This window comes from Sorex araneus, chromosome 2, assembly GCF_027595985.1.
Source record: "Sorex araneus isolate mSorAra2 chromosome 2, mSorAra2.pri, whole genome shotgun sequence".
In the NCBI taxonomy this organism is placed as follows: Eukaryota; Metazoa; Chordata; class Mammalia; order Eulipotyphla; family Soricidae; genus Sorex; species Sorex araneus.
In genome coordinates this window covers 290,692,672-290,718,974 of record NC_073303.1, presented here as the reverse complement: position 1 = coordinate 290,718,974, position 26,303 = coordinate 290,692,672, and the positions used below count along the sequence as shown (strand labels likewise).

Below are 26,303 nucleotides of genomic sequence, written 5' to 3'. Positions count from 1 at the left end.
CTGATTTAAAGACAGCAGTACTCTGTGTAGCCAGTAGTGCCATGGTCTAACTGAATTCTGAGGTGGCCATGACTTATCTGCTTGTCCTTCAGCCTTAGTTTCTTGTGCAAATCGGGAATATTAAATAGTCTTGCTCTCTAACATTCTAAACCTGAGCAAGGAAGATGTTTATCTGTTTTAATTTCTTCCTTTCCATTAGTCATATCCCTTTTTATTGACTTGACTTGTTTGCCTCCTCTCCTTCCCTCTTCTTTCTCCTTCTTTTGAGTTGTTTCCTTCTCTCCCCTCTTTTCATGGTTAGTCTCCCTCTCACGTTCTCCGTCTGCATATTTTCTCCCTCATTACCTAAGCACATGTAAATTGGGCATGTTGCTGATGCGGAAGCAATTTTTTAAATTGGTTAAAATGTGCCAACGTCAAATATGACGAATTTTTCCACTTTTGGATTCCTCATGATTTTAATCATCCAAAATCAGTGATCTAAGAAATGACAGCATGAGGCCCAAATTCCCTTCTTCCCCTAGCAACAATTATTTTTTCTGGACCTCTGATGGTGTGTGTGTTTGTGTGTGTGTGTGTGTGTGTGATGTGTTCATCAAAGTTATTTATGAGTTTGGACACTGGCTTATCAAATAGTACCAAAAATGATTTTTTGTTTCAACACAGGCTGAATATTGGAGATGGGGGAATTAGATAGACCCACATCTTGTGTCTACAATCAGAATGGGACTTGGGGACTCATAGCAAGCGAGCATACATGATGGCTATAAGTGAAAAAGGAGGTTTCCATGGTGTGCATGTAATTTATGTGATGTGGTGAGAAGAGAGGTCATAGTCTTCAGAGAAGAGTATGTAGTTTTCCTCTCAACTCATCTCCAATACCTGGGGAAAGGACTGGGAGGTTTAGGACTGAGCATCTGTGTAGACAAACCTTACCTCTCACAGCAGTTATAAAAGTGAACCTGAGTTCCACTTCATTTACAGGGTATGGGAATTGATCCCTGCCACCTGACTTCATGAGGTGTCATGAAACTTAGGATTCGGTGAGTGAGAAGTAGCTCATTGGAGAAAATAGAAAATCATTCCTAACTTCTACCCAAGTTCCTTACAAATCTGTCACCTTTCCATGCTAAAACGATCTTCAGGAGGAGAAGAACAGTGGAGTAAAATATTTTTTATTTGGCGATTAGGAAGAAGGAAAGGCAGGGAGTAAGACATTTCAGAGTGCTAAGAAGCTTCTATAGAATGGAGAAAGCCAAGAATATTCATATCACATTGAGAACTGCTCCACTTGTTTTCACAAGGTTAATTTTATGGGTTTTCTCCCAAACTGCCCTCATATGGAGCTTTCTATGTGGAAAACAGTCTGTTGCTAAGGTGTTATCAAGAGGAAGAATTTGAATATTTGGCGGACTGTTTTCATGTTATCTCAGCCTTTTGCTTCTTTGGAGTTTCTCCTCTCCAGAGGAGATCTAGCTTTCTCCAGGATAGTGCTGACAATTAGAGTTTTATCTTCTTATGTTCCTGCATTCACAAAATGGATTCATCCTTCATGACTCTTTTTCTACCATAGGGACAGTAATAGAATAATGTTTTTAATCACCCGGTGATTTCACGACTTTCCGAGAACTCATTGTCAGTTTTGTCACATCACCGGCCACCCACCTCAACTGCACAGTGATAACTGTTTTGGTCTAAGACTCAGGAATGCAGGAGATCTGTGTTAGATCCCCATCATCATGGAAAAAAAAAGTGCTATGGAGACTCAGGTCTGATAATCCCTGCAATATAACTGGAAGGGTGTCTGCTAGAATATGATTTGGAGGACATGAGTTGGCCTATTAACTGACTAGGTAAGCCACTAATCTCTACCTTGGGATTCATATATTCAGGAATTCTGAGTGATGAGAAATAAAGAGAATTAGTTCCCAGAGGGATTTTGAATTAGCTTACTCAATTAGGCAGTAGTAAATGCCAAAGACTAACAAAGCCAGTCAGTTTGGCCTGGAGCCAAGCTTTACTTGTTTTTAAGAGAGGAGGGAGAGAGATGACAGCAAGGCAGCAAGTTCAGGGTGCTACTTGTTTTTAAGGTAAAATAAAACAGGTTCCAAGCAAATGGAGATCATTGAATGTCATCGCTCTGGACACTTAGATGATCTTTCCTGGAAGAGGGAGTAATTAGAGAGGGGATGTTCCTAACAGCCAACAGCATATAGCCTTCTTCTTGGCACAGGGGTTACTGATCTGATATAGTTTGAATGATTTGATAAGAGGAACAAGAATCTTTGTTTCTCTAGAATAGTCTGCCACTGTCACTGTCATCCTGTTGCTCATCAATTTGCTCGAACAGGCACCAGTAACATCTCCATTGTGAGACTTGTTGTTACTGTTTTTGGCATATCAAATATGCCACGGGTAGCTTGCCAGGCTCTGCTGTGTGGGCAGGATACTCTCAGTAGCTTGCCGGGCTCTCTAAGAGGGATGGAGGAATCGAACTCGGGTTAGCCGTGTGCAGGGCAAACTGCCCACTGTGCTATCACTCCAGTTCAGTCACAAGAATTGTATCCAGAAAAAAAAGTGATGGATTATATCCCGAGTTCCAAGCAAAAGTTCAGATGAATAAAAGGGTTTTCTCAAGGTCATGCTAATAAGCCAAGGTACACAGAGATATCTCTGACTCCAGGTCCAGGGATCTTTCGATTATGCAACCACAGGGTAATAGACTTTTCTTGGCAATCAATAGTAGCAGGGATGTGGCAAGGTTTTCAGCATGTGGGCAGAGCACCTGGGAAAGTTCCAATATGGAAAATGGGATCCCTGTCCTTTTGGAAAAGGCAAGACAAATATTAAGAGAAACAACATAGGCGTTGTTTACACAGAGAAGAGAAAAGAACCAGGTTGGTTTTCTAGAGGGTCCAGAGATAGAAATCAGAAGGTAAGACCAAGGAAGACTTTAAAAAAAAAGATCTTAGTTGTTTTAATTAGAATTTTTCTGGGGATCGCATACCCAATTGTTCTGTGTTTAAGGTTCCCTCTCAATGTTACCCTGTGAGTTGGGGGACATGTGGTGCTAGAATTGAGCCTGAATCTGCTACATGCAGAGCATTGAGCTATTGTGCCGTTGGCCCCAAGGTGGGCTTTGACTGCAAACCATGGGAGATACGTAGTCACTGGGTTGGAGTGACCACGTCAAAGAGCTCCTACAGCCTGTCCTCTGGGAGCTGCGGTATCCAGTTAACCCACCAAGACATTAGAGACACTGATGGAGTACTCTGGCTTGTTGCATACATTTAGGAAAATATTTTTCCTTGGCCCTTGAGCAATATTACAGTGGGTAGTGAGTTTGTCTTGCACACAGCTGACCTGGGTTCTATGCTAGGCATCCAATATGGTCTGATAAACCCTTCAAGAGTGTTCTCTAGCAGAGAACAAGGAGTAAGCCCCGAGCACAGTTGGGTGTGGACCCAAATTAAAAAGGAAGCATTTTTTCTCAATTCAAGATAGGCCTTTAACTTTCTTTACCTGGAAGAAGAGAAATGGGCCTTTCCTGAAAATCCAAATGAGGAGGGTGCCTCTACACCTATATAGGGCACTTTATAAATGTGTGTTATATTCATCTTCACCCCAAAATTTGATTCTCCTATATATTTTACATGCTGATATGAAAATAGAGGACTCTGACAAAGTGCCTATTGAAGTTGAACAAACATTGGCTCATCAACATCATCATCGATTGAGAAATTTGCCTGAACCAGAGTCTAGAGTTTTTGTTGGGCTCATATTGACAGAAATTAGAATATGCCCATGCACCAAACCTTGTGGTTTTTGAGGGAGATTTCTCTGTGAAGGCTGGGTTTTCCTTCACTAGATCTATGGTTTTGGACAAGATAATTGACTTCTCTGGCTTTCAAAAAATTCTCATCTGTAAAACAAAAACACTGGGCCAGATCTCTAGATCTCTAGCACACACTTGCCTGGCACACACTGTCCTGGTCTCATCCCTTGCACCCTACAGGGTCTCTTTGCTTTGTCAGGGGTGACCGCTGAGCATGGAGTCAGGAGTAATTCCTTAGAACTGCTGGATACAACAACAACGTCCCCTTCACACCACCCACTACGTGCGCACACACACACACACACACACACACACACACACACACACCCCTCAACACCTATTTCTAAATACTCATTCGAAGATTGAACTAATATCCATACCAGTATTTTGGCACTCAGTGAAAAATACTCTAACTCACTGTGTTATCTGTTATCAGTGGTATTGTAAAATGTAGTAATTACCTATGATAGATGAGTGATTCAATTCATAAACTCAAATGTCATAAAAATGTAGATTCTCAGTCCTATCCCACTTTAAGATATTCTGAGGTGCAGATCTGAAACATGTATCTTAGCTAGCAAACACTTACGATGATTCTGATAAAATGACTCACTAATCATATTTTGGAAGATATTGACACATTTAAAGTTTAAAGCGTAGATTTTTTTTTGTTCACATCTTTCAAAACAAAAGGTTAGGCTTGTTTCTAAATAATTCCAAGTCTTCCTTATTTCCTCTACTAACCTCAAATACTAGTTAGCAGGTATTTAAAACATTATTAGCCTCATGTTTGGGTATTTCATAGGAGAGTGACTCTCAGCTTTGGCAGGATATTTAAATCTCTTGGAAAATGTTTAATGATTTTAGTGTACATACACTACATCTCATTTCAATTAAGTCAGATTCTGAATAGAGTTAGACAACAGAATTTGAGGAAGCTTACTGATCGACTTCAATGTATGCTATATCCACTTTCCCAGCTTCTCTTCAAATCTTCCTAACCTAATCTCCATCCTCTGCTTTATATATAGATATTACCTCTCTTACAAAAATTCTGGGTTCACTCAAGTGTTTATTTTTTATTAAATTTCTTTTGGTATACAAATTCCTTTTATTGGACTGGAGCGATAGCACAGTGGGTAGGGTGTTTGTCTTGCATGCAGCCAACGCAGGTTCAATTCCTCCATCCCTCTTGGAGAGCCTGGCAAGCTACTGAGAGTATCCTGCCCACACTGCAGAGCCTGGCAAGCTCCCTGTGGCGTATTCGATATGCCAAAAACAGTAACAACAAGTCTCACAATGGAGACATTACTGGTGCCCACTCAAGCAAATCGTTGAACAATGGCTACAGTGCTACATACAAATTCCTCTTATCTGGGTACACTAGGCATTGCTGCCTACCCCAACTCTGTCTAGTTTTGTTACATTTGTAGGATACTAGACTATTGCTCCAGGACAACTAAACTTTGTCTTTGGGGAATGTGAAAGGGTGAGGATCAGAAAAACAATAAAATAATGATCATAAGTATCTTATAATTATAATTATTATTATCATTATCATTATCTTATCATAATTTTGTCAACTATTGAGTCCGAGTTTCAGATTCCCAATTTTCAGAGAGACCAAGTCCACAGAGAGTGCAGAAGCAAAGGAACTTTATTACTAGCTTGAGCCATTGCTAACTTGAGCTAGGATCTAAGTCTTTTCCAACACAGTGGAGTTTTGGTCCTTATCCAACACAAGGACACCGACTCCAAATCACAAGTAGTTTATATAGGGTTCAATGCTAAGAAGCAGTTAATATACTGGTCTATTTTTAGCATTGGCCCTATTACAACAGTGGTCAGCAATTAGACAATGGTTAGTAACAGTTTCTAAGGAGGGTACAGTGACCCTTCATGACTGGCCAGACCCAACTGCCCAATTCCTTATCTAGGCATTTTACTCAACTGAGAGTTTGCCAGAAACTGCAAGTCCTGCTTTGAGGAAACAGAAACTGAGGCCTAGTTGAGACTCAATGTTAGCTGCAGCTTGTCGTGGCATCAGTTTCTCCCTCACGTGCCTGTCTTTCAAAGGTTTCATTCTCAACAACTCCGGTCTTTTTCCTGTTCTTATATATATTTATTTACCAGAACTCATGCAGAAGTTTCCTCTATAAACTCACCTCTGATAATTCTTGCCAAGACAGAAAGATCCCCCAGTTTTTATTTCTCTAAAATAATGACCATCTTGCATTAAAACACTTTATCTATACAATGAGATGTTACGGTCAGAGCAAACACCAGAACTCCTTCTGGGATGAAAGCTGTGATTACTTGGAAAATTTGTGAGTGGCGAGGATAGAGCTTCATACCTAGGGGAATATAGAACAGAATACATTTTGCTCGAAATCAGAGAGAGATTTGTTTATTGCTAAAGAGGGATTAAAGAGACATACATTCTATGTGGTGTGACTCACATACATTTCCTTAAAATACTGAATAAAAGGGGCTGGAGCGACAGCACAGTGGTAGGGTATTCGCCTTTCACTCGGCCAACCAGTGTTCGATTCCTCTGCCCCTCTCGGAGAGCCAGTCAAGCTACAGAGAGTATCTCACCCACACGGAAGAGCCTGGCAAGCTACCCGTGGCGTATTGGATATGCCAAAAACAGTAACAATAAGTCTCACAATGAGAGCTGTTACTGGTGCCCGCTCGAACAAATCGATGAGCAACGGGATGACAGTGACAGTGACTGAATAAAATATTAATATCATGACAAAATATTTGATAAGAGTAGATTTCTTTCATGTGAGTTCCAATACTCCCCCCCAGTACACACAGCAAATAGTAGATCTCTTGAGTCATCTCTGAAGGGTTTGGGTTGAGGGTATTGTAGGGAAAGACACGTATCCATTCATATAGTACCAGAAGTAAGTAGAGTTCTAGCAGAAATTTTTTAGGAAAGACATTGGAATATCACAGATTGTGGTATGTGGGCTAGGGCCAGGTATACCCAGAACTCCCCAGGACCCAGTTGCTCCATCTGCTATTGGAGTCTATCTGCTATGTCTGTTGAAATGAATTTCCTGTTGCCAGGATCTGTCTCCAATGCCTCTGAGTTTTCCTTATGCTTGGCACAGTTCTTGGCACATAGTATGCTCTCAGCAAGTGCTTGAAGGACAGACAAAACTGGAAGTTTATTACATAGGTTTTCTTCTGTTTAAAAGGAGCACTAGGGAATCTGTAACACTGTTTTATAGGATGAACTAAATTCTCATTCCTTTACCTCTTATTTGATAATTGAACTTCTATATCTGAACTCTATTTCCCCAAATTTGATCAATGTAAGTTCAAAATGACATTTCAAAATCCCTTATTCCCAAACACATACATCATCAAAAACACCTCCCACTACTTACTGTTTTGCTTTGTTGAAATATGATGATACCAGTCAGACAGCGATGTGTATTCAGTAGAATTCAATTTTCCTGGTCAGTGGTTCCATCGATCAGTCTGTTTGCAAAGGGCTGACTCAAGATCAATCTACCTCTTATAAAAGGCCATGAACCACCCCTATTATTTCTGCATGTAGAGAAGGTTGTTAGGTTCCAAAGATAGAATTCTGGAGGAGAAGTTTTTGTTGTTTTAATATTTATTGAGCTCCTATCATGGATCAGGAGTTTTTATTATGTATTTCTATTTAATCTTTACAATTAAAATTTTATGGGTGAGGAACCTGGAACTTAGAGCTTTTTGGGGAATTGTATGTCATCACAGGGATAGTAACAAATAGAACTACAAATGCAGTTATATTGATGGAAATCCAAATTCTCCTGGGAATTAAATCTGAAAGACATGCCCTTTACTTTGAATCTTGTCCGAGTTAGGAAAAAACTTTTTAGAACCTATAACAGTTCTATCAAAATCTGTGGACAAAACTACTGCATCTTTCAGAAACTGTCCAGGTTGTTCAGAATTGTGTCAGTAGGCATTCATTGCTCTATCACTACCTTCACTGAAGGCAATGCATAGAAAATCTCAAAGAAATAATGCTTCTAAAAAATCTCTATGTAAAGTTTGAGAAAAGTTGAAAGTGTGCTTCTTTTTTTTGTTTAAAGCAAAAAGTCTAAGAGTTAACAAGGCAAAATGGATCAAATGTTGCACCCAATTCAAATGGAATAATGTGTCACAAATAATTCCTTCCCAGGTTGAGTAATCTTTCAAAGGTGTAACTTCAAAGGTGGGAAAAGCTGTGTGTTTTCATAGCCTTATGAAAGGACAAGTTCACATATTAGACCCATTGTGAAGGTGCAATAAATGGGACAGACACTGTGATTTCCAGTTCACAGATAAATAAATTGAGGCTCAGAGAGTCCACATAACTAATCTACATTCACTCAGTTAAATATTGGTGTCGATGGGATAGAACCTGGACACTATGTAGAGCAGATCAATATCATGGTTTCTATTAAGGCTTGATAGATGTGAACATCCTCTCATTGCAACCACATCTTTAACCACTTAATCTTTAATAATATTCAACTCTTCTAGAAGAAGAGACCAAGATAGGTACAAAATGTTGCGTTAAATACAATCCAACTGAACTCTCAATAAAGAAACTTCAGGAAGACATTCTAGAAGACAGCCAAAGGTCAAAGTTGTTTCAGTTTCTAAAAAACCAATATAGATTTCAACATTCAGTTTGGAAAGTAAAGAGATTTAGATAATCTTTAATCCTATTAAGGGCTAACTCTATTCTCAATTCAGGAGATCAAGTCCAATAACACTGCAGGTCAGAATAAACATTCTATGTCAAATCGTATGTTATTTTTCTGCCACCCAAGCCAAACATCTGATTCCTTCTGGGCAAATACCAGAACTTTAAAATATGTGTGTGCATGTGCACACTTCCACATATGTAATGCTTCAAACCCTGATAAATAGAAGACATATTTAAAAACAAATATAATAGTTTTTCTAGAAACTTATTAGTCATCCTGGTGATACTTTATATTCCAATTAAAAACAAAGCAATCAACATTTGAAAACCAACAATGTACAAAACAACCTCAAAAATAAAAACCAGGGGCTGGAGCAATAGTACAGTGGGTAGGACATTTGCCTTGCACGCGACTGACCTGGGTTAGATTCCCAGCATCCCATATGATCCCCTGAGCACCACCAGGAGTAATTCCTGAGTGCAGAGCCAGGAGTAACCCCAGAGCATTGCTGGGTGTGACCCAAGAAGTAAAACAAAACAAGCAAAAAACCACCAAAAACTAGAGAAGGAGAAATATAAAGAAAATGAATGCAGAAAGTCATATATCAGCATTGTCATATCCACCACATTATAATCTCTTAAGACATATAATGGGTGCAATAGCATAAAGTATTTTTATCCATTACATTTAGACTCCCAATACTATCCCACATCTGAGATACATATAAGTATCATCATGTAAAAAATAAGCAGGGGGCTGAAGCAATAGCAGAAAGTGTGGGGCATTTGCTTTGCACATGGCCAACATGCAAAGCATGTTCAATTCCCAGCATCCCATATGGTCCCCCGAGTACCGCCAGGAGTAATTCCTGAGTGCAAAGCCAGGAGTAACCCCAGAGCATCGTTGGGTGTGACCCCCAAAAAAATCCAAAAAAAAAAAAGAATTTATACTGAAGTTTTAAGACTATTCAGTGTCTAGGTTATTGGACTCCCTCACTCCCCAGCAAGAATAATAGAGGAAATTCACTTGAGAGAACATGTTAACCAGTACCCTCACTTTTCATATCAGGAAACGGAGATGGAAAGTGTAGCATTCCATAGGGGCTCAATTGTGGAGCTTACTTTGAACTGTTATTGTCATCTTGTATTATAGTTAGAAAAATGCTATGCCACTAAGTTTGGAAAAGGAAGACGATTTAAGTGAGCAGTCTCTGTTCATACACTCACTGGCGACACTCTCTAGTTGAACTCTACTGGACAGTCCATCTCAATGGCATTAATTCAGATGACATTATAGTTCCTCTTCTGTGCCTCTGTTTTTATCAGCACTTTAGAAGAATTACTTTTAGTACTCTCCAACTCCCAGAAGTTGCTCAGCTCTATCCATTCAAGATATTTATCAAGGTCAATCAACAATTCATTAAGTAGTTTAAACACAATACTGTTTTGTTGACCAGCTTCAGAAGTGCTAATATATTGAATATTCCTTCAAACTCAGATCTTAAGCATAGGAGAATGGTGTGAAAGGAGATGTGGACTGACAAAATCTAGACACTTCATCTTCCTCATAGGAGAGAAAACTCTTTCAGGAAGGGAGTATGATTTATTTGCATGATAATTCTCAGCAGGTCGAGTCCCAGGAAAAGATGACAAAGAGTCATAATGATTCAAAGCCAGATGATTAGGACTTTTGAGAAAGTCAGTGTGAAGGCTCCTGGGGGAACTGGTATTGAAGAGGACAGTCAAACCCAGGATGAATGAACCACTCACATTTGAAAGTTGACTCTGAGTATAGTAGTTTCCAACTCAAACTACTTGTCAAAGAAATACTAGAACTCAGCTTATGTGAACTGGATTACTCAGAAGAGAGCAAGAACTTGGACAGGCAGGATCTGATCATTCTGGTGGACTCAGTTGAGTGCAGCTACAAAGGGTCGTGATCCAGATGGATTTCTTGTTTAAGCTCGACTCCAGGACTACGGGTGGGGAGGAGAAACAGCATTTCACCCCCAAAGATGAGGGAATTATACAGACTCCTGCAGAATGTCTCAGCCTCATTTCAATGGTTAGTTATTTATAACTACTCCAGCCTCAGCAGAAGCCTGGGGAAGAAAAGTCTATTTATATTGACTGAGCAAGTGTAGCAGGAAGCAGGTGACGATTAGCGCTTAAGTGAGGGGGATTTCTGGGCCAGAGCCCATGTTGGTATAGTGAGTTCCAAGCCCAAGGCACAAAATCATAACCAGGCTTCTCGTGGATGCTCAGTGTCTTCCAAATCTCTTGGTTTGACCCAGAGGAGAGAATTTGAGGTAGAACTTCCCACCAAAGTGCAGGTGAGGAAAGGGCTGGAGCTCATACGTGGAAAGTCACGACACCTTCTGTAGGATCTTACAAAGTTAATGTTTGGCAGAGAGAGAATGCAGGATACCTATCTGGGCATCTTCCCCTGATTTTCTATTGGGTTTCCTGACTGGAACTTAAAACTACCTGTGCAGAGATGACTACAGACCAGTGAAGATGTCATCCTAATCAAATCAGAATTTATATTTAATACCAATTATGATGAAAATTTTGCTTCTGAACACAAAGTCAGTTGATGTATCATGACATTGTAATTTTTTTTCTTTTGCTTTTTGGGTCACATCCGGCAATGCACAGGGCCTACTCCTGGCTAACGCACTCAGGAATTATTCCTGGCAGTGCTTGGGGGACCATATGGGATGTTGGGAATCAAACCCGGGTTGGCCGTGTGCAAGGCAAATGACCTACCCACTGTGCTATCACTCCAGCCCCCACTATGCTATCACTCCAGCTCCATGACATTATAAATTTTGACCATTGATGCTTGGCTTCTAAGGTAGAAGAAGAAAGACAATTAGGAGGGTGGGAATGAAAACTTTTGTATTGGGCCAGTGGAACATCCATTTCAAACACTATGAAAGTCTTTCTATTTGACAGAATGGGGCCACCCACAGAGGTGCTCAAGAGCTACTTTTAGCTCTGTGCTCAGGGGTTATGCTGTCAGTGTTCAGTGGATGAAACCAGGTTGTTCACATGCAAGGTAAGTACCTTAACCTCTGTGCTATCACTCCAATTCAGAAATCTTACATATTTTCTAACAATTGAATATTTCAAAAGCATTATGGAATTTTCTGATCACAGCAACTTAGAAGCATTAGGAACATGCAAACACAGAGTATATTTTAGAATCCCCATTTTATAATTATAGAAATCACACTTCAGAAAATGGAGTTACATGCCCTGTGTTAATCAGTGGAAGATTGTGATACCAGACTGATTCCTAAGTTTTGGGAATCCCAGACTTAGGGCTTGTATGAAAGTAAACAGCAATAGACACTTGCTGAAAAATCTGCACGATGGAAGTCATTTGAGTTAACTGCAGTAGGGGAGACACTTCAGTGTATAAATGGCGCTTAGCTCCACTGAACAAAAAACAGAAGCCTTTTTAAATGCAGGAGATGCTGAAGGAAAAGTACCGAGGGCTATTAGGGGTGGGCGGTCAATGTGATTAGGCTGTCTGTCTGCTGACTGCTGTTTATCAAAGTTAGGCTCCCACCCTCCACAGAGACGGACACCTCTGCTCTGTATTTCTTGATAATTACATTTCAAAATGATGACTCTCATGTCTCTAAGGAAGTTTGAGTTTTAGAAGACACATCTCAAGGGGACAGAGAAATGATTTACAATCGCAGGTCTTCTAAAATAAGTTAACTAAATAAAAGGAGGTCAGGGCTTATCATGAGGTTTTGGCTGGAACAAACACTGGGTAAATTCTTCCAGCAGTCCTGAGCTTTCTCAGGCAGACATTTATTTATTTTTTAAATTGTATATATATATTTTAAGAGTCTCTTGCCTGTATGCCTGGCTGTTTTCCCTGGGGCCCCTCAGAGGGGATGGGCTCCAGCTTCCCTCCCCGCCCCGATTAGAGCTCCTGGTGGCCGAAGACCTCCAAAACCTAGCTACAGCCATGCTCAAGGACCCTCTCCACACATTTCGACAAGCCTCACACATGAAGGCACCGGCAGAGGAACCCAGGTGTGTGTAATCCCATCAACGGCCTACATCCAGAGACTTAAAAGCAAGCTGCCAGAAGTGTGTGGCCACTTTGCGGCCGCGCAATATCTTATAACCTACTTCTCTCTCTGGGAGAAACTAGCAAGCTACTGAGAGTTTCCTGCCCACATGGAAGAGCCTCGCAAGTTTCCCATGATGTATTCATATGCCAAAGCCAGTAACAAGCTGGCTCTCATTCCCCTGACCCTGAAAGAACCTCCAATGCGGCATCACTGGGAAGACCGAGTAGAGAGAGGCTTCTAAAAATCTCAGGGATAGGACTAATGTAGATGTTACTGAGACTGCTTGAGAAATTCAATGATCAACAGGATTTTGTGATTCGTGATTCATGATATTTTAAAGTATTTTTATTGAGGTAACATGGTTTGCAACAATGCTAATGTTTATTATTTTAGTGCATAAAGTTAGTGCATCCCCCCCACCATGAAAGTGCCAAAAATCTAGGCCTGTCCTTATGACATTTCTAGTTGGCCACAGCCCTCAACACTCTCTAACCTCTTCTTTCTGCTCTTCATCCTTAGCTAGGTATCCTTGATACCTTTAGTTTTGTTGTCAGACTCCAAGAGTTTGTTTTGATTAACTATTGTTTGTTTCCTTTCTTTGTTTCATTATATGCCAATAAGAGTGAGATTATCTGACATTTATTCTTTTCCTTCTTATTTCGCTTAACATGATGTCTTCTAGTTCTGTTCAAGTTGTAGCAAAAAGCAAGATTTTATCTTTTCTTATAGCTGAGTAGGGAGCTAGAGTTGTTATCCTTCAGTCTTGAGATGGTGGAACTGTTGGGGAACAGTTATTCCCCAACGTGCCCAGACACATTGCGCACCAGGTCCGGGCAGACATGGGGTGAAGGATGATGGGTGCACGGAGAAACCACTCAGGGAGACAGCTGATGGCTGCTCACTCTACTGCCAAATACACGCATATTTTATAGAGGGTCTGGGTTAAGATGATGGTCCAATGACATAACATTTAGCGTTACTGACCTATATCACATTTCCAAGTCTGCTTTGCCCCAGTCCATCCCAATTAGGGCTAGATGGGGATGCAGGTAGGTGACAATTCTTGGGAATGAGACCCAATACCAGATACCTGTGCTTGTAAAATGTGCCCAGACACTCCCTACTGGGTCCCTATGCAGGGACAGATCTTATCTGCTCCAGCGCCTGTTGCCATGCTCCACATAGAGCCATGTTAGAATTTGTCCAAGTCTCTGATTGTAGGAGGCAGATAACTCCCTCATGCTAAGAGTTTTGCAGTTTCTACCTATCCCCTTTTCATGGGCTCACTCAATTTCAGTGTTGAATGGAATATGTGTAAGACATCTAGGGGGTGTTTTCCACTTACTAACTCTCAAGAGATGCCAAGTTTTGTTTTAGCATCTTAAAAACCCCATGTCTTAAGTAGTAACTAAACCTACTCTCAATTTTTTTTTTTAATCTTAGGCTGAAAGACTATCTCCTCACTTCCTGCCCTGTATCTAAGAAGTACCATTGTGTGTAACTGTTAGACAACTGTGACCTTGCACCTTAGACAGACTCAAACTTTCCAGTAAATCTATTCACAATAGGCTCTGGAAAGCTTGGTGAAAGACTCAGGAGGGAGCAAAGATATTATTATTATTTTCCACTGTTTGATTCATATAGCATTCATTAGATGATTATAGCTGTTGGGATTTGATGGATGGAGCAGTCTGTCTTGTCACTATATTTGTGAGCTGTTCTGTAGCTACTCAGTAATTACCATGCAGCAAAGTAGGGGCATGTTCAAGAATGCTAATGAATTATCAGTTTTCTTTAAGCCTCATTAGACTTCTTGATAGGAAAACCTCCCATTGACAAGATCTCATCCAATATGATTTTCCAAAGTCCCTGGTTGCTTGTTAGGCACAGAACTCTGCATGCATGAGGTAGTTTGGAAACCATGCTGATTTCTTGCTGTGCCATTGTCTCATACTTTTGTTTTCGTTAGAACTTTACATGTATCTGTCGTGTGTTTATTGTGGAGACAGAGCAGAGTAGACTGAAGTCTCTGGAGGAAGTGAGAGAGGCAATAATATATTATAACAATTCTATTACAGACTTATTTAAGACTTAATCTTGAGCTATTCCCTTTCATTTTTAGATCTCTCTCTTCACACAGTAAATGCCAAACAGGCCCATCCAGTTTTACCAGTCAAAAGGTTAGGTATGATCCTTCATTATTCTTCTCCCTCAGTGCTTATATCCAATTCATTATCACACCCACCTCCAAAATATACTCTGATTCAATCTGCTTCTCTCTCTCTTTCTCCATCTATCTGTGAGCTAAGCCATTGCCACCTCCCTCCTGGTTGATTGAAATCATTGTGCCTCTTGGTTTCCAGCTTCCTCATATAGTAAACTGTTCTCAAAGTTGCTAGCACAATTTTCATGAAGATAAAAATCTTATTGTATTACACTTCTACTCTAAATCCCTTGGCAATATCTTGCTGCAAATACAATATAATTCAAATGTTTTTACATGGTCTTTACAGAGCTATGGGAACTAGTCAGGCCCACCGCTAGACCTGTCCTAGCATCTACTCTTATTCCCTATATTTTAGGCTAGTCTAACTCATTTCTACCTCAGAGCAGCTACTTCTTTCAGTTCTTTCTGCCTAGATCACTCTTTCCTCTGAGCTAGATTGTCCCTTTGGGACTTAGATTTCAGCTTTTCAGAGCAATTACTCTGAGAATAGTCTTCTACCTTTGGAAAATTTTTGTTTGATAGCTCTGCATTATTTTCTGTAGAGAATTTGTCATTGCTTGGGATTACATTACATTTTAATACCTATTGTTTATAACCTGCTTTCCATGACTTGAATATAAACGTGAGGGCAGGGATCTTCTTTCTGGGTCACTGCTATATCCCTAGCACCTTGAAGAGTGACAGGTACTTACCTGGAAACTACAAAACTATGTTGAGTGGATAAAAGAATAAAAGAATAAATGAGTGAGCAGATGAATAAATCTAGTACAAATTCTTTTTTTCCCCATTTATTAATATTATTTGGAAGAGCCTGGCAAACTCCCCGTGGTGTATTCAATATGCCAAATACAGCAACAATAACAGGTCTCATTCCCCTGAGCCTGAAAGAGCCTCCAATCATTGGGAAAGACAAGTAAGTAGAGGCTGCCAACATTTCAGGGCTGGGATGAATGGAGACGTTACTGGTGCCCGCTCAAGCAAATCGATAAACAATGGGCTGACAGCAATACAGTGATACAGTTAATATTATTATTATGTTTTTGGCAGAGATTGATGCCAGGACTTCATAGTGTGTAGAACATATTCTCTACCACTGAGCCCAAAGCCTTAGGATTTCCCTCATATTTCCTCTCATATTGCTCATGGACTGTTTCTGGCACTGTGCTCAGGAGTGAGCCGTGGCATTGCTCAGGGGACCAAAATGCTGTGCCCTTGGCATTTTGAGCCAGAATAATTAATGAAGTAGCCACATGCAAGGCAAGTGCCTTACCTCCTTTTCTATCTCTCCAGCCCTGTCAATCTTTTTTAAATGAAAAAATTCTCAAATTGAGAGTAACTTGTCCAATCATACATAGAGAAAATTATTTTCCTGATTCCTACAGTTAGGATCTTTCCAACACAGCAAACTGCATCTCAAAGTGGTTAATAACTAGAAGACTGCTTCATGAATGGAGGGGAGAAGGCAGATGGAATAGAGAAAGGATCACTAAGAAAATGATGACTGGAGGAACCAGTTGGGTTGGGAGATACATGCTGCAAGTAGGTAATGGACCAAACATGATGACCTCTCAGGGTCTGTGTTGCAAGCTATAATGCCCAAAAGTAGAGAGAAAGTATGGGAGTGGATGGGAAAGTGGGGGTATACCGGGATATTGGTGGTGGGGAGTGTGCACTGGTGGAGGGATAGGTGTTCAATCATCGTGCGATTGTAACCCACACATGAAAGCTTGTAACTATCTCACAGTAATTCAATAAAATTTAAAAAATTAAAAAAAAATAAAAGTAACTAGTGTAACTTTGTCTACCATGGGGACAAACATAATTTTGTCTAACATTGTATGGGGAGATTTTTAGTTGTCTCAACTTCAGAAATATTTCTAGTGGTATCTTTAGTAGAATTTAGGGGTGGTGCTACCATACTATGATAAATCAGCATCCCACAACAAAGAATTATCTACCTCAAAACTCCAATAGTTCTGAGTACTACCCCAAGTCACTGTCACTGTCATCCCATTGCTCATCGATTTGCTCGAGCGGGCACCAGTACCGTCTTCATTGTGAGACTTGTTACTGTTTTTGGCATATCAAATACACCACGGGGAGCTTGCCAGACTCTGCCGTGCAGGTGAGATACTCTCAATAGCTTGCCGGGCTCTCTGAGAGAAGTGGAGGAATCAAACCCGGGTTGGCCACATGCAAGGCAAACACCCTACCTGCTGTGCTATTGATCCAGCCCTACTACCCCAAGTAGCACTTGCAAACAAAAAGACACTTTCCCTATATTTTTCCTCTGAAGCATGAAAAATCAGTCATTTTAGATGCCCTCAACATCTCTGCTTGCAATGAATAATAATTCTCTTTCTAGGAAAGATTTATCCCCCCAGATTTATCCTTTCCTCTCTCAAGTAAATCCCTCAATCCTTAATTAGAGCAGAAAATTCCAGAGTTATGTTCAATTAATATTAAAAGTGAAGCTTGTTAAATTATTGGTTGCCCAGGTTGCCTTACTGCTCATTCACATTCTATTTCGCAAAGTTTTAACATGTTTCCATTTCCAGTCACAGGTTGAGTTCCTATCTTTCTTGCCATATTACATAGCATCCAACTGACATTAGTAAATTTGATTTAAGGTCCAAGATTTCAAGTAATGGTACACAAATCTTGAGTGAACAAGGCCCTGAGTTCAAGTCCAGACATAGCATAACTACCGGTTCTCATGGGCCCTGAAGACTCTCTCTTCCTTCCTTTATCAATGGAATTGAATACTGTCAGCATCACCCCAACATTTGCGGGGGGGCCTTATGGCTACTCTCAATGATACTTGGCCATTCTAGAAAAAAGGATATTTCTCTGCCAGGCTGCATGTAAAATCAGAGTGACAACAAAGGAAACCTTGTGAAATAAGCATGGCAAAAGGAAGGAAGAAAATTCCTCCCTCCTTTCACTAGAGCCAAAAGTAGTTGGGAGATAGGTGTGGTAATTGGCATATCTCTGCAGAATATTTCCTCTCTTCTGTGGATGAAGACCGGCAAGCTAACCCAGCCCTCCACCTTGAAACTGCCAGAATGTGTAATTAATCACTGAGTTAGTCGCCAGAGTACCAAGAGCAAGAAGAACACTGAGGTCTCGGCAAATCCCTAAGCCTGTGACAGGGACAGAACAGGCAGTAGTTTGTGTTATCAGCACCCCAAGGGAGATAAGGAGAACAAAGTAGCCAACTTCAAGCTGTTTTCCCAGGAAGCAGCAAGCTTTGTCTTAAAGCCCAGTGTGCTGCTATTTAACTCAACACAGCTGCAAACAAACAAGATTAGAAATGAATGACAGAGTTACTTTTAAATTAGAACTTGAAAGACAGCTTTATATTTATTTATTTACTTATTTATTTATTTGGTCACTGCCTGCAAATCAATAGAACTGCTGGAGAAAAACAATTTTACACACTAATTTCTCCCACCTTAGTCCAGATTTCCCTATTTAAAACAAAGATCGCCTATTTAAAACACAAAAGACAGAACCTAGAAATTATGTATTCCATTCTATGGGGTGAGGAAACAAATAGCATTTTTAAAATGGTAAACATATACCTACCATGTACCCAGTCATTCTGATGCAGGCAGGTAGGTTAGGGAAGGGCTCCCCCACATCATGGCAATGAAAGTTCTGGGAAGTAAAGCCACCAGTCCTAAGTCTGACCCACCTTGTGGATACAGACCTGGTAAGATCTTCTCCAGCAGCTGACTGACCCTGAGGAGACTGCACCTCTCCCTACAGAAAGGGCCTAAAGGAAATTACTGGAGAACCACTGGATGGATAGCACAGCGGGTAGAGTGTTTGCCTTGCATGCGGCCAACCCAGGTTCTATTCCTCCATCCCTCTCGGAGAGCCCGGCAAGCTACCAAGAGTATCCTGCCCACCTGGCAAGCTACCTGTGGCATATTCGATATGCCAAAAACAGTAACAACAAGTCTCACAATGGAGACATTACTAGTGCCCGCTTGAGTAAATTGATGAACAACAAGACGTTTGTGCTACAGTGCTACAGAATCTGATTAACCCTCAGCTAGCCCAGCCCACCCTTCAAGAGAAGATCCAGTAGGAATAAAGGTCAAGAAAAAGAGTTTCAAAGATGACCTCTGCCAATTCTACCCACTTAACAACAACCTTAGCAACGGACTCTTATCTAGCTAGAAAGCCCCACATGGGGGTGGCTTGGAAAAGTTCTTTAAAAGCCACCTGAACAACGGGAGGGTGTGCATATGTTGCCTGCCCATGTGCTCCTTGCACCCATGTGGCCAAGCACATGTGGTGCCCTCATCTCCCCTCTTAAGATGTGTACTTTTCCTATCTACTGGGACGTGTGTTGGGGCTCTCTCCACCCCTGGAAAAGCCCTCGTTCTCCTTTGAGCATGCTACATGTTACTCTCTCTCTCTGTCTCTCTCTGTTTCTCTCTGTCTCTCTATATCTGTCTCTCTGTCTCTGTCTTGGTTCCTCTCTCTCTCTCTGTCTCTGTCTCTGTCTCTGTCTCGGTCCCTCTTTCTCTCTCTCTCTCTTTCTCTTTCTCTTCTCTCCACACCTTCAAAAATGTCCCAATAAAATGTTCTACTTCACTGCTCTTCTACTCCTGAAATTCTTTTCTGTGAGGCAAGCCAAGAACCTGAAACTCTGGGTCTTGGATGGCATAGGTGGAATAGGGGAAAATGACAGTCTCTTTCCTCCCTGCCTCACATAAGCCACCCAGGGAATGCACTGACATCAATTCTATTTCTAATTATTCAAGAGAAATGAAAATTATTTCATCCACAAGAAGAGTTGTATGTAAATATTTGTAAGAGTTGTGTTTGTTTAGGACCACACCAGGCAATGCTCAGGGCTTACTCCTGTCTCTGTGTGCAGAGTGGTTTCAGGGGACCATATGCAGTGCTGGGGATTGAACTCAGGTTGGCGACATGTAGAGCAAGACCCTGCTCACTTTCTCTGGTCCCAATTGTTTTTTTTTCTCCCCACCCCCCAACTCTGGTCCCATTTGTAAAACTATTACTTGTATTAGCCAAAAATTGGAGTCCACCTCAATGTTAATATATAATTAGAATAAGATAAGTAAATTGTGGCAAATCCATATGAAAAAACAATATTTAGCAGTAAAAATGAAGGGATATCAAAATACTAATCGTGCCACAAAATGAATAAACTTTTAAATAATTATGGTGAGTAAGAGACACCAGATAAGGAAGAGCACATATTCTTGTAAAATTCTATAAAGTATTAACTAATCAACAAAGCAAACCACCATCGGTTTCCTTAAAATAAGATTTTAAAAAAGAATACAGTGCAAAATTTCATGTGGAAAGTTTTGGGGTTGATGTTTATTTCTGCAATCTTAATCGTGGTGTGGTTATATGGGGTACATCCATGCTGAATATGTTCACCTACCACATTTATTGTGTGCTATTTATTATGCAACTTCTAAAACTCAATAAAGTCATAATAATAATGAAAGATGAAAGGAATAAAGATATAAATTTTATAACAATGACTTCAGCAGAATTCTCAGTGAAAAAATGTTTTCGAAGGTAAAGACATTGAGGAATTGGTGGTTTGAATTTTTTTTAAAAAGCTGTTCTATTTTGTCAGAAAGCTTTGACTCCACAGCATTCAGCCAACCATCCTTCAAGCCCATGTTGATCCAGACTAGTTTTATGAAAGAGATAACTTGAGAAGAGACTCAAATAGTGGTTTTAGAGTACAGACTGTAATACTATCACTGTATCACTGTATCACTGTCATCTCGTTGCTCATCGATTTACTTGAGTGCGCACCAGTAACACCTCCATTGTGATACTTGTTGTTACTGTTTTTGGCATATTGAATACGCCACGGGTAGCTTGCCAGGCTCTGCCATGCGGGCAAGATTCTCTCAGTAGCTTGCCAGGCTCTCTGAGAGGGGTGGAGGAATCAAACCTGGGTTGGCCATGTGCAAGGCAAACACCCTACCCACTGCGTTATTGCTCCAGCCCTCTAATACTATAATTATAGTTAAAAGCCAGATACAAAAATAAAGCAATTAAATCAAAGGCTTAAAAATATCACCTTGTCATTTAACTGGCTTTCAAGTGGAGTTGATATTCAAGACATTTGGAGAATGTATTTTAATTCTCTAAACTGTGTTCATCACAGTAACATCTCACAATGAAGACGTTACTGGTGCCTGCTCAAGAAAATTGATGAGCAACGGGATGACAGTGATACAGAAACTGTGTTCATAATATATATTTTACCTCCCATCCAAGAGTATTGAGTTTATCACTGACTACTTTCTTTCCATACCCTAGTTACATACGTGGAAGATGTCTTTCCAAATTTCTCCTTAAGAGACAACCTGCTACAAGGTATACAGTTAACTGACAACTTCAACCTGTAGCATCTTCAGATTCATCACAATACCTGATCAGAGGTCATTCTTTTGTAACTCCAAATAAATTATAAGGATAACAATTTCTGCCTGGTATGATATTCCCTGTCAGGCAATCATGGAATAGAAGTCCTGTGATGGATTAAAAAATATTATCCATTACCCACCCAGAGCTTTACCAAAATCTGATGCAATTCCTGTCCAGTCATTCTATCTCCTCTCATTTCACAGTTATCATAATCTTACGTACTCCCTCCTCTCTCTTTCCTCTCACTTCTGATCCTTCTCAATCTTTACTTTTAGGCATTGTCTTCAATATATCTGTTGTACTTCTCAGAACTGACATCCAGTTTCTAGCAATCTTGCACTGACATTCATCCTGTTACTGTTTCCCATCAAATATGTTCTTCACATTCACCATAATTGCCATAAGCCAGGCTATCTTCAGCCAATTTCCCAAAAACTTTCCCTAAGATATTGTCAAATATCAAAATGAAGCTGTCATGCCAGTGCAACTCTAGGAGCAGAGTGATTGTTTATGTGGGCCCTGAATATCTGCAAGAGAGAGCGCTACACTTCCATGAAGAACAGAATGCTATTTGGAATGGGTGGTGAAATCTGACTACTAGGCGTACTCTGATAATTAACTGGTATCTAATGTTCCTTGCTCAAATGTTATCTTTTTCCATCTGAAACAAGTTTTCTTAAAGCCTCTGTTTTTCTCTGCAGAGAATCAGACAGGCAGTAAAAAACCATCATTGGTAAAGCGCTTGAGGCTCCTGAGAAGCTCTAAAAATCTATCTATAGATGAAAACGCTGACCTGCCACTATTCCCATATGTGCCTTTCATTTTTACTCCAAATAAGGCTGACTGGCATCATCTGGTGTTTAATGCTCTCTAATCTTGTTTCTCAACACTCCCTCTCATCCTACATATGTTCCAGCCAAATGGAACCACTAGCTTATCCCAAAGCACAGTCTGTGCTTTCTCACTTCAATAATTCCACTCAATCTCTTTTCCTTTGTCTCTCCTAAAATATCTTGTCCAAATTCTAGCCACCATATAAAGCCTATCTGAAATATGATAGGCCCTAAGAATCCTCAGAAGTATTTTCTTCTTTAGCTACCATTTCACAGTAATCTCTTTGGTATACTTTTCATGAACTATAGTTGTCCACTGTCTTGTATTTCTTTCTTTCTTTTCTTTTTTTTTCTTTTTTGCTTTTTTTGGGTCACACCCAGCGATGCATGGGGATTACTCCTGGCTCTGCACCCAGGAATTACTCCTTGTGGTACTCAAGGGACCATATGGTATGCTCGGAATCGAACCTGGGTCAGCTACATGCAAGGCAAACGCCCTCCCTACCTGCTGTGCTACCATTCCAGTCTGTCTTATTTTATTATGCAAATATCTCATATTCTCTACAAGGCTATATGCTCTTTGTCCATCGGTCTGATTTCCACTCACCTCTAAACCTCTCTCAAAAACTTCTCAAGCCCTGATTCTCAATAGCTGTGTTCATTTCTAGGTGTTAATGACTTCTTTATTGTCTTTGCATCTTCACAGAGTGCCTCTGTGTGACCCAAGCCTCCTTGGGCTGCTGGAGAGAATTTTATACCAGTGGTCTTCAACAACAGATCCATGGACCAGGGCTGCTCTGCATGTATAAAAAGATTGAAAACCACTGATCTATTACCTTGGCTATAACTCTGGTCTGTGGACCAGAATGTGTGACAGGTGCCAGACTTTAGGTGTAAAAACAGCTTGAAAATTCTATTCTACATAGTTTTTCCAGGATACCAAGTATTTTCCTAATCAAAGTGTGTTATAAAAGTCTGTGTGGGATGTAGTGTTAACAGAGTACTCTGGTTAAACTGGTTAAAAGAATAAATAAACAGGACTCAAGACTTCACCTGAGAGTGTACATGAACATCAATATAAAATAGACTGCTTTCACTCAGAGTCTGTGCAGAACTTTAGGAGTTGCAGTGATGCACAAAAAAGGCATTGATATACGTAATTCTCATCCTATCGCTAAGATCAATTTATTTTATGTTCAATTGTTCTGATTCTTTACCACTATTACCCTAACCCCTGGGAAATTACCACTTATAAAATGGGCTGGAGCAACAGCACAGTGGGTAGGGCATTTGCCTTACCCACGGCTGACCCGGGTTTGATTCCTCCACCCCTCTCAGAGAGCCTGGCAAGCTACCAAGAGTATGGCAAGGCAGAGCATGGCAAGCTGCCCGAGGTGTATTTGATATGCCAAAAATAGTAACAAGTCTCACAATGGAGATGTTACTAGTGCCCGCTCGAACAAGTCAATGAGCAATGGGATGACAGTGATACTATCTAAAATAACAGTAAAAAATGTATGGAGTGTCAGTGTGCTTCTGTTGGATTTTTTCAATGTACAGTGACTAGTCTATTAGGGTCTCTCCATCTCTCTATCCCTGTTTTTTTCTTTCTTTCTTTCTCCATCCAAAACTAGGATCAATAAATATTCCAAGTCAGTGAACATTCTATGAGACCAGGAACAGAGCTGAGTGAGACAGACAAATAGATTCACAAATTTGCACTCAGAAAACACGTTTTGAGCCATGAGATTATTATTTTTAGGATATAGGGTTTGATTTTTTTTTTTCTGGTTCAAACTTCTCTCACTTCCTTGAATCCTCGAACTTTGCCATTCTTATTTCAAGATCCAGTTATTGCAAGTTTTGAGTAAACTAACATCTACCCGCTGTGTCAGTTCAGTGACATTCCGAGAGTTCCTCACCTTGAGCAGTGTCGCAAAAGTTCCTGGTAGCCGCAGTCACTATGTCGAGTCACCCACTGGCCCTGATCAAGACTAAGTCAAGACTAAATCTCAGAGGTGCCTGATTCAAGATTAAATCTCTAAAGAGACGCAAGCTGAGCAGTTAAAATTCATGGATACACAGGTCCCCGAGGCTGAACACTCTGGGCCCCATGGGGAGGCAGATGGGCTGAGCACCCAATCCTGCCAAAGCCGCCCCCGTAGCCACAAGCACATCCCACTAATGCAGCCATGTCAAGGGCTCAACTCCATTAATGGCCCAGTGGAGTTGATCCTGAAGTCTCTGAACTCCCAATGTGACACCTAAATCCTCAATACTGAAATTCCAGTAGGAGCAAAACAAATTAGATGGGAAAACAACATGGAAGCCAACTAAACTTAAACAATTATAGAGGTTTCAACTAGCAACAGTTTAGTAACTTTTTAGACAAAGCCTTAAGGACCCTGTGATGAGATATAACAGTTTTCACATAAAAACTTGCTTTTTTAAAAAATATTTATTGGTGGAGAAGATGGCTGCATCCCAGCCACAGCCTTCAACCAGTGCCGCCGCTGCTGGCATGTCGGGTCCCGGTTCGGCTGGGGGTCCGAGTACCCAGCAGCAACCGCAACTGCTGGCACAACTGGTAAGGCCTGCCCAGAGTGGACTCTTACAACAACAGCAACAGGACCTCGACCCTGTGCAGTGCTATAAGATGCTCCTCCTCCGGCAGCTGAAGGAGAGCCTACAGACCTTATGAAGGTTGCTGCGCAGAACTTGATTCAGAACACTGTCACTGTCATACCGTTGCTCATCGATTTGTTCAAGCGGGCAATAGTAACGTCTCTCATTGAGAGACTTATTGTTACTGTTTTTGGCATATTCAATACGCACGAGTAGCTTGCCAGGCTCTGCCGAGCGGGCTCCATACTCTCGGTAGCTTGCCGGGCTCTCCGAGAGGGGCAGAGGAATCGAACAGGGGTTGGCCGTGTGAAAGGTGAACGCCCAACCTCTGTGCTATCGCTCCAGATTCAGAACACTAGCATTGACAATGGACAAAAGAGCAGTGATGGACACATCCAGCGCTTTGACAAGTGTCTGGAGGAGTTTTACGCACTCTGTGACCAGCTGGAATTCTGCCTGCGCCTGGCACACTAGTGAGTGCCTGTCACAGAGTTGCGACAGTGCCAAGCACTCCCCAACGCTGGTGCCCACTGCCACCAAGCCCAAGGCAGTACAACCGGACAGCCTGCCCTACCCACACTACCTGGCGGTCACCAAAACCCAGATCGCCTGCGCCAAGGACATTCACACGGCCCTGCTGGAGTGTGCCAACGAGGTCATGGGCAAGACTCCTGTGCCACCTAGCGGCCCTGGCGGCAGGCACCCTGTGAGGGACGGGGTGGGGTGTGAGCTGGTGAGGAGAGGGGAATAAAGGACCTTAAAACTTCAATATATATATATATATATATGTTGATTGATTGATTGATTTTAACATTGGATCTTTGTTCTCTAATCCATTTAAACTCTAGAACTGTAGTAATGGTTGTGTCTTTTGCCTACATTAATAAATTTTTAAAATGAGAAAGAAAGTTCAGGGTAGATCACCAGCATAACACACTTACTACTTGTGAGTTAAGACACAAGTGAAGTAGAAAAGTTGTTCTCGTATGTCTTATGTATTCAGGCATATAGTTTCCCGAGGTATTAGACAACCAAGTGAAAAAAAAGCTCTAAAAGGCCGTTCAGAGTCTCAGGCAGAGCATGATGTCAGATATTAATTTTCTCAGCTCTGGGTAATTAACTCTAGCTGAAAAGGCAACACCCTCACCGCACCCCAACAAAACAGGAACAAACTTCATGTTTCTCTTCATTTGCAAAAGGTTTCAAACAGTAGCCGTTTGAAAAGACAGACCAAATATCCCACAGATGCTCCCAGCCAAGGCTTAAAGCTGGAACACAAGCAGACTATTAATTTCCTAAAATTCTAGCAAGACAAGGTTGTATGAGAGATTTTTTAAAAAAGTCTTGTCTTTGGATAATAAAGGATAATAAATCTTCGATCATCTTTTCAACATCTTCTCAGAGATTCAGTCAAAATAAAAGTGTCACTTTGGATCCTATCTCAACACTTGGAAATCTTGAGAAACCCATTTGCTGTTTGCCTGTAGAGTCAAAACCTCATCTTGTCAACAGTTCTTTCTTGTCAACAAAAAAAATGCTTTGGCAT

The 26,303-nt window shown here is 40.9% G+C and overlaps 1 protein-coding gene and 1 pseudogene across 1 annotated transcript in view; both read left to right on the top strand.

Annotated features, from left to right (window-relative positions):
* Positions 1-21,280, top strand: part of RTP4 (receptor transporter protein 4) — a 94,133-nt gene extending 72,853 nt beyond the window's left edge. Inside the window, exon 3 of the mRNA XM_055124792.1 lies at positions 21,192-21,280. Within this exon, the coding sequence (XP_054980767.1) occupies positions 21,192-21,280 (89 nt within the window). The remainder of the gene's footprint in view (positions 1-21,191) is intronic.
* A 3,325-nt stretch (positions 21,281-24,605) lies between these two features.
* LOC101539923 (mediator of RNA polymerase II transcription subunit 29-like) lies at positions 24,606-25,508 on the top strand (annotated as a pseudogene).
* Positions 25,509-26,303: the final 795 nt, after the last annotated feature.